We start from the raw sequence: 9,543 nt of genomic DNA, 5'->3' as shown, positions 1-9,543 counted from the left end.
ATAAACTTGATCTATTGTTTTCTTATCATCGACGACGTCACAAAATCTGATGTGCTTTTATAAACTTGATATATTATTTGTTTATTATATTCTATTGTAACAAATTGATTTTTTTTTTATAAACTTTATATATTATTTCCTTATCATGTTTGTAGAAAAAAATAAGTTAAAATACTTATAATGCTTGCAAATGTTGCATGGATTCAGATCGTTTTAGGTCATTTATGTTCAAAATTTATCTGAATTTTTGAGTATGATAAAAATGAAATAAAATAAATTAACTAACAGGGTAATAGACATTAAATTAAACAATGTAGTAAAATAAAATACGCTAAAGAGTAAAAAAGGCAATTTAACTAATTAAACTAAATCAATTTTAAAATTAAATAAGAACAGAAAATTGTGTGGAGAAAGGCAGTACGACAAAAATCAACAACGTCCAAAGCATCTCCCTTCCCGGCCGGTTACTCGGCTCCTTGCGGTGGCAGCGGTTGTCGGTGGAGCAACAGTTGCCGGTGAAGGTTGTGCTGTGGCTGGTGTTGAATCTGATATATATTATTATCATAAGAGCCACCAAGTGATAAAGACGGCGTCATGGCTGCGGCGGTGGTCATGTGGCTGAACTCGCCGCCGCTCACCTGCCCAGACGCTGCTGAAACCGCATCAAACCCACCGGAAAATCCCAAATGATCACCCGACGACCGCTGCTGATCGTAGTTTCTTATCACCTCCGGATGTCCTCTCTCACCGTTAGTTACCCCAATCTGTTGCTGATGATCCTGAAGAATCTGCTGAACTTCCCGGAAACTCCTCGGTCCGGTCAACCCCAAAACCGGCTCTGGCTGCATGTTGTAAGGTAAAGCCGACTGTTGAATAAACCCTTGATTCAAAATCGGAAGCATAGCCGAAGGTCCGATGTAATTAGCTAATTCCCGTTTAGCGTTTTCCAAATCGATCTGGACTTGTCGTAGCCGGTGTTGAAGAATCGAGATTAATCCGACACAGCCGTAAACCGGATCACGCAGGCGGGCGTCGGCTTCATAGGCCAAGGAGTTAACGGCGTCTTCTCGTTGGGTGGCGCTGAGCTCGTTGAGGATTTTTGCGACGTTGCTTGCTCCGAAGACTTTGTGTACGTTGGCGAATTTCTGAGGCTGATCCGGTGGAAAATAGGGTGCGAAAACGCATTCTTGTGTGCATTTACGACGCAAAAACTTGCAAGCTGCACATGGTGAATTCGAAGACATTTTCTCCTTTACCTTCACAACTGCATACATAGTTTCACAACTGCAAAAGTAGATTTAACTAATTAAATAAAAATATATACAAAAGAAAGGAAATCATTGTGATTGATCGTGTTGACAGACTAGATCTGTTGATGGTGATTAGACACACACACATTCATGCGAGTGATCAGAGAAACGAATATATATTAATTGTTAATTGAATTCAGAGAAGCTTCATTTTAGTTACGTTTTTAATTTCACACGGCTGACTTATTAAATTATACATCAATGAATGAATCAAGTGTAAGAATATGACAAAATCAAAAAAACACAACACAAGGAGAAGAAAGAGGTGAAGCTAGGTTTTAGAGGATGAGAGATGAATGTAAATTCCACAGAAATCTGGAACTGAAACAAAATAGATTGATATTCTTTCTAAAGTTATACCCCACCTCTATTGTTAATTTTTTTTTCTTCGAAACCTGTTTGGATCACACGCTTGTTCTTCCTTCTCCAAACGAAAACCTAATGATATGGTAAAATTTTGTTAGATGAGTTGCTTCAGCTCATTTCACTGAATTGTATAAAACAGCAGAGATTTCACGTAAATTGTGCACCTTCAAAGAGAGATTTAGAAGCTAATTAAAGTTGTATCACAACAAGTCTACAACCGCTTGATCCTAACTTCATAAAACCCTAAAGGAGATGGAGAGTAGAAACATGAAATCAGTTCAGTTTTTCAAAAAAAAAAAATTAAGAGGGCATGAAATCAAACTAGAAACAAACAAACAAACACACACATACACTCAAGTGTTTTGAAGGATGATAGGAGAAGCATTACCTGGACGTAAACGGCGTCATTTGTCTGTGTGTATGGATATATATATATATATTATGAAATTATGAATGATGATGGAGAGGAGAGAGAGGGAGGGAGAGAAAGAGGGCGCGTGTGGTGTAATGTGTATCTCCTCCGGTGAGGGAGAGTATTGACCGTCGGATTAAGTTTCGGGGGTTTGTTGCAGCATGGTGAGAGAGGAAGAGAGTGACATGACCTACATGATTCTGAACCAGGACTTAAATGCCCCCTGAGTTTCCTCTTTGTCCCTGTACTGTTTATTTTTTATTTCCATAATTACCCTTCCCTTTCTCTTCTCACATTTTTCCAAAATAAATAAAGATTATATAAATTCACACAAAGTTGTTAAAACTATGTTTTATATTTTAATCGTTTCCTAAGATTCTATAATTCTATTATATATATATATATATATATATATATATATATATATATATATATATATATATATATATATATATATACACACACACATTCACACAAGGTTGTTAAAACTGATATTTTATATTTTCATAATCGTTTCGTAAGATTCAAATGAAAACACTATTTAATGTGAGAACCTGAAAACACTGTTTTTTTACTATTTTATTATAAATTTTGTATATACAACAATTTGGCATTTTTCATCAACAAATATACGAATAATCACATATTAATATTCACATTAAAATTTTGTATGTAAAACTTTATGACGTTATTTATCACCGAATATATGAACAATCATATATTCAACAATCACATTAGGATTTATTAAATTACTACACACACACACACACACACACACATATATATATATATATATATATATATATATATATATATATATATATATATATATATATATATATATATATATATATAGTATAATAGCAATATAAAATTGAATATATTCATATTATAATTACTACAATACTATACATATTAAATTCATAGTAGAATAGTAACATAAAGTAGTGTTCTCACGTTCTAACATTAAATATTGTTCTCATTTGAACTTAACCATATATATATATATATATATATATATATATATATATATATATATATATATATATATATATATATAGAGAGAGAGAGAGAGAGAGAGGTAGGTTTAAATGTTTTTAACAAGTATTATGTGCCTAAATGCACCAATGAGAATTTAAGAAATAATAAACAATTAAATAAATCATTTAAGGATATTGTGGACCTTTTATACTTTTAATTAAGGAAATAAAATAAGTATATTTGACATAGTCTCTCTCTTAAATCTTGTCTAATAAAATCTCCAAAATCCTCAAACCCTTTTTACTCCAAGTTCACAAACCGGACCACAAGGTTCAATCCCCTACCCACTCTGTCGCCATGGAAACGTCTCCTACAAGAAGCTCACAACCACAAAACCGCTTTCCTAAACGTTGAAATCCACCTCATCCCTCTTATGCTGCTTGTATTCTTCAATGGCGGAGACCGATGATAGAATTGCAATTGAAAAATTCTTCAATGGCGGAAGATGCGAAGGAAAGCAGTCAACGGTTCTCCGTTCCTCTCCTGTCGTCGGCAGCAAAGAAGATCAAGGGGAAGATCGCCCGGTGCTCATCTTCGTCGGATTAAGGAGGAGATGCACGATTAGAATCAGAAATCGGGAAGCACCTCCAGTGCTTCACCGATTCGAAGGAGGAGGAGGAAATTATCTATTCCCGATAAGATAATAATAATAATAATAATAATAATAATTCAGTTAATAATAGCTTAAAATTGGAAAATACATCTCAAATACAACAATTAGCATTAAATAATTCAGAAAGAGTTTTGTAGTTCATTTGGGGCGCGAAATTTAACAGCCTTGTATTCTTATTTAGATAAAAATTGCTCTTAATTTTTAATTAATGTTATACTATTATTTATGTTTAACTTTAAAAGAAAAAATACACACCTTGTTAAAAAAATTTTCTACATATTCCCTTGTGAATACATATCAAACACTTTGGACATTATTTCATAATTTATTAAAAATGTGTTAAAAAAAACGTTTGTATTTAAATATTATAGAAAGTATATTAGTTTTTATTCATTGGGCAAAAAGTAAGGGACAACTTGGAGAGTTGACCCGCTCCGGGCAAGGAGAAGATCCTTCGCGAGAAAAGTTTCTCTATTCATTTTTTATGCAAAAATTTGTTCATGCTTATATTATTAAGCTACATTTACAATGACTTATTTGATACATATAACTTATGAGTATTTAAATATATGAGTATTTAAATAGTTATTTAATGAGGAAAAAGTTGATTTAATCTTGTAGACTATAATCACTTTTAATATAAATAATTTTTATGTATTTCACAGAATGTAGTTTTTTTTTTAGAAAATAAATGGATGGACTATATAACGTAACGTGTAATTTAGACAAGTAATCAAAATAATTTTTCAGATATTAACTTGAATTCTTTCCACTATGTTGGTTTCAAAAAGAATATAACAGACTGCAACATTTTATAGAAAAAATATAAATTAATTAAAACAAATAAATAAATTCTATTTATGTATTTAAAACAACTATCATAAGATTTCGTTCTTATTCTCTTAGTAAAAATACAAAAAAAAATATTTAAAATTTGAAGTGAATGGTTTTTGCAAAAAACATGTAGTAAATCATATTATTTTTTAATTGTTTTAGAAATGGTGTTTGCAAAGATGTAAGTGCATTAAATGTGTCGCTGACACTGACATAGTGTCTCTAAAATAAACGAATTAAATATAAAAAGACACATTTACGTGTCTTTAAGAATCCAGATTTGACAAATCAAAACCCACATTTTTGTATGTTTAATAAATAATTATGATGATCGTATTTATTGAAAGATCACGATAAACAGTGTATTTGGTTGAAAACTAATTATTTTTATTTTTTTGAAAGAAAATATTTTATTAAAAAGTTAGAAGAAGATGCTTAGATATAGAAACACATTTACATAAGAACTATATTACATAGAAGAGATGATGATAATGGGACTATAAATCCAACGTAGCCGGTCAATTTACTCAAAGCTTTACGAAAACTAAAGATTTTAAGATTCCATAAAGTTGTGAGAACAACCGTATCTAAGCATCGTCTTTGGGCCACATTAAGGGTCGGATTGTCCACCCAATCAATTCAATTTGAGATCATAACGAATCTTGGAATATCTATATCCCATCAACAATCAATTTGCCTCAAAATGAAATAAGATACAAGCATGGCAAAAAATAGTAAATGGTTAAGCATCTTTTTGCTTGTCTCACAAATAGGTACATAACAAACAAAATCAACATCAAATACCCTTTTTGTCTAAATTTACACATATGTAAAGCAGATTCAAACGGATTTTTCATGCCAAAATGTTAACTTGATGGGAATTAGCTTGTTAAGGGGGCCGAAACCAAAGTTTATAAACAAGTTTTTTTTTTCATAGTTATGATTATAATTAATTAGTTAATATTGTTATAAGATTATGCATTATGATTTTGAATTACACAGTATATGTGTATATACATTTGTGTTTATTTTCAAGATTACATAAAAACCTCTCCAATTGAATCAATATAAATTCTATTGATATCTATAGAAAATTAAAAGCTAAAATATTATTTAATAAATCATAATAAAGTTTTTATTTTCTTTTTTATCTGATGTTATCGTGCTTTTGCTACATATACTCACAGCTACCTTTAGAGTAGATTATTCATAGTCTTTGAACGTATTCGGCACGGAACGTTTGGAAGCGTTTAAGAGTTTTTAGTTTCTAGCGTTTGACAAAACACTCCGTTTTAAACAGAAATTCTTGTTTGACACTACAAGCTTCTAGCGTTTAGTTTAAACAAAACGCTTCAAATCCAAAAGCTACTTCACATAATGTTTAACAAAACACTACAACCTACCAACTACCATATAGTTGTGTTGAACATGCCTTTTGTCTTCACTCTTTCTTTATCGGTAGAAACACCAAATGAGTTATGGATTATCAATTTATGAAAGCATAATATAGGGCATCCCTGACACCAACGAAGATGAGAAATAGAGAAAGAGAACAAATATGAGAAATAGAGAAAGACAACAATGCATGGGTCTAAGTGTAACGCCAGATTCCTGGTATGTATTTTAAATCAATTTATTCATTTTTTGTACAGGAACTCTACGAGTTGGGGGCCCCAAACTCGTCGAGTATGAATGGAATTTAGACGCGGGATTTAAAGTACACTCGACAAGTTGATGCTCTAAACTTGACGAGTTGGGCTGCCAGAATAAAACCCTAAGTTTCAGGGTTTAGCACCCTATTTAAACACCTTAAAGTCCAAAGGTTGGCCTCATTTGCAGTCTCAAACCCTAGCTACAAAACCCTAATACACTTTTGAGAGATTTGAGCCATTTTTGGTGCATTCTTGAGGTTTTGAAGAAGAAGAGACTTGAAGAAGGAGCAAGGAAGTGTTGGAGAAGAGTAGATCCATAAGTCTAGTTTCATTTCTGGTTCATCAGAGGTATAAAGCTCCTATCTTGTCTATAGTATGCTTAGATCTATTTATCTTCACTTTCATTGTTTTTTTGGTCCAAGTAGCATGGTTATTGGGAAATGGACGTCCCAAGTGAGTATACTTCCATATATAGGACCTTCAAGGGCCTTCATGTCATAAATTTGCAAACTTTATGGCCATTGAAGCCCCATGCAAGCTTTAAGGTGTCATTTTTGACGGATTTGGTCTCTAAGCTCATAACTATAAGTGGGATGTACTTGACCCGATTATAGCATGGTCTTTTTGGGTTGCCTTCACCAGTGCAATTTGATAGGATGGACTTTTGAGAATAAGGTTATTTATGATTTATTAATATATTACAAGTATAACATATTAATATGAAATCATATTATTTAATTAGTATTGATCAAGAATTAATTTGGAATTAATTTTGTGATCAAAAGAGACTAATTAAATATATGGGGATTGATTGTGCAAATCAATTATTCTTATAGTGTGTGCTAATGATCCATGGTTATTTAGGATGGGCTAAACCAATGAGATAGTCCATGGAGGCTTAACCCATGAAGCCTAAGTAATATGAAAGGTCATTAGGGTTTACAAGGTGTAACCCTAACATTTGCTACATTATAAAAGCACACACTCATTACCAAAATTAGTTACAGACACATACACACCATCATTCTAAAAAGTTTGATATTGATTTTGTGCTAAGTCTCAAGCCTCCTCTTGCATATTGGTGTTTGTGAACCATTAGAGGCATCACACTTGAGGTGCTTAAGCTTTCAAAGGTCAAGAACTACAAGTCATTCTAATAGGTAAGTCATCTAACTAGTTGTATTGCTCAAATGTCAATTTGTATGCTAGTTAGGATGTATGCTTTGGAAAATTGAAAAATATGCATGTATAATTAGAGAAAACATAGACCCAAAGCATCTAGGGTTGCATGTGAACCATATGATTGTTATAGTGCTCAAAACCCAACAGTGGTATCAAAGCCTAGGATTGTTTTCTGTTATACTTGATGCTTGTTGTTTTTTAAAGTTGAAAATTCGATTTTCTGGCCTCTGACTGATGAACTCGTCGAGTCCACTGACTGACTCGACGAGTCCACTGAGTAACAGAGCAACTCGACGAGTTGCAGGCGTTGGTTGCAGAAATTCGAGGTTTTTGGCCAGAATTGGATTAGGATCATTACCACAAACTGTTTTGAATCATAAAATCTGTTTTTTCTGATATGGTAGTGATCATCCTCATCCAATTAAAAGATAATTGTCAAAATTTCAAGATTTGAATTAGATTATATGATTAGGCTAATTTCTTGTAAAATTGTTGATGTGAATTATCTTGTGTTATGAGTTTAACTATATCATAAATAAATTACATGACAAATTTTTGTTGGTTAAATTGTTAATCTTAATGCTTTTAATGACCTCCATAACTTGTTCTTAAGTTATGGAAAATGAAAGGTTTCATCCATTAAAATGCAATAAAACTCATAAGTTATAGAAACGAAGAGTTTTGATAAGTTTCAAAACTTGCCCTAAAGTTTTGGAATTTGTAAAGTCTCTCTAATGAAACTTTAATTCCAAACCCTAGAGTTCTAAAAATTAAAATTCAACCCTTATACTTTATAATATTATAAGTTTAATATATATATATATATATATATATATATATATATATATATATATATATATATATATATATATAATACAAGTCAGTCTTACCGTTAGTAGGCCTCATCCACGAAGTCGGTCTATAAGGGGGGTATAAGGTTACTGCCTATAAAATGGTGGTTCAATAGGTGTCCACTCTCACCCACCGCTTTCTTAACTAGTGGAGGGTCGTTAACCGAACGGGTAAGATAAGACATTAATTCTCATTAAAAGTATAATGATAAAGTATCTAAAATTTTAGTAAATTCCTAATCCTAGTTACTTTAGGAAAATGTGAAAATGGTGCTAATCCATGAAATTACACTTTGCACCTTGTTAAGTCGTTAGTGGAGCGTGTGTGGTTAACCGACACTCTAATCTGGGACTGACAATGTGTGGCAAATTGTAGCTTGATGTTAATCATAGATCAATGGAGCGTGTGTGGTTAACCGACACATTGATTAGGTGATTTGTAACATTGAGTGTACCAAGCTAATTTGCATGGTTATTCACACCTTGTTTGTGATCCTCGACATCCCAGTCACAAACTTGAAGGGCACAATCGAGATTTAAACATGTTATTGAAAAGTTCAATGAATCTCAAAGGATCTAGGAATTTCAATCCAATTAAAACTTAATAATCCAATTCGTTTTTCATGGTGGAAATTGGTAAATCAGCATTTACCTACCTTCAAATATTTTACAATTAGATTACGACATCCCTTTTCGCAATTATAGAATATTGTGTTGGGTCCTAGCGAATGAGATTGTGACGATTGATTTAGGTGCTGAAAAGAAGATAAGAAGGAAGGAGGTTCAGAGTGATAGAAGAGCAGGGTGGTTATACATTTCTCACTATATTAAAGAAAGTCTTGTGGCTGTTATATCGTGGTCATTCGAATCGTGTTGGTACTTCTTTGTGACACTTGAAGGGAACTTTTGATGTTTTTCTGGTGTATGGTACAAATGCACAACATACGAACTTGGTTGGATTTATAGACTTGGACCATAAAAGTGATTTGGAGATGATGTGTGTGAAATGCACTAGGTTTAATCTTATTAACTTAGACACAAAATAAACACACGAAAGGCAGTGTACCTATCGATTAGTAATATAATTCAAGCAAGTAGGGTATCGAACATAGGGAATGGTAAACAATTATAATAAATGCTAATATTATCTAAATAAAACAAGTAATAAAAAAGGGGCTTTCTCTAGTTTTGAAATACTAGAAACTTAACAATGAAATAAAACTCAAACTAAGCAACTAACAACTAAAGCAAATAAACAATCACCAAATTCAATAATGGAGAA

General features: G+C 32.2%; 1 protein-coding gene across 4 annotated transcripts; it reads right to left on the bottom strand.

The window, feature by feature from the left end:
• Positions 1 to 277: 277 nt before the first annotated feature.
• On the bottom strand, positions 278 to 2,283 carry LOC111876710 (LOB domain-containing protein 36). 4 transcript variants are annotated; one of them, XM_023873285.3, is made up of 4 exons: positions 2,065 to 2,282; positions 1,841 to 1,919; positions 1,676 to 1,748; positions 278 to 1,284 (listed from the first exon to the last, which is right to left on the bottom strand). In XM_023873285.3, the coding sequence occupies exon 4, from the start codon at positions 1,272 to 1,274 to the stop codon at positions 465 to 467; it is 810 nt and encodes a 269-aa protein (XP_023729053.1). In that variant the 5' UTR covers positions 1,275 to 1,284; positions 1,676 to 1,748; positions 1,841 to 1,919; positions 2,065 to 2,282; the 3' UTR covers positions 278 to 464. The 4 variants fall into 4 exon arrangements, with proteins under 4 accessions (XP_023729053.1, XP_023729054.1, XP_052624487.1 ...); XM_023873286.3 differs by lacking the exon at positions 2,065 to 2,282 and adding an exon at positions 2,028 to 2,044; XM_052768527.1 differs by lacking the exon at positions 2,065 to 2,282 and having other exon boundaries at positions 1,841 to 1,994.
• Positions 2,284 to 9,543: the final 7,260 nt, after the last annotated feature.

Source organism: Lactuca sativa, chromosome 2 (genome assembly GCF_002870075.4).
Source record: "Lactuca sativa cultivar Salinas chromosome 2, Lsat_Salinas_v11, whole genome shotgun sequence".
In the NCBI taxonomy this organism is placed as follows: Eukaryota; Viridiplantae; Streptophyta; class Magnoliopsida; order Asterales; family Asteraceae; genus Lactuca; species Lactuca sativa.
The sequence above is the reverse complement of the archived record's forward strand: the minus strand, read 5'-3'. Positions and strand labels throughout refer to the sequence as shown.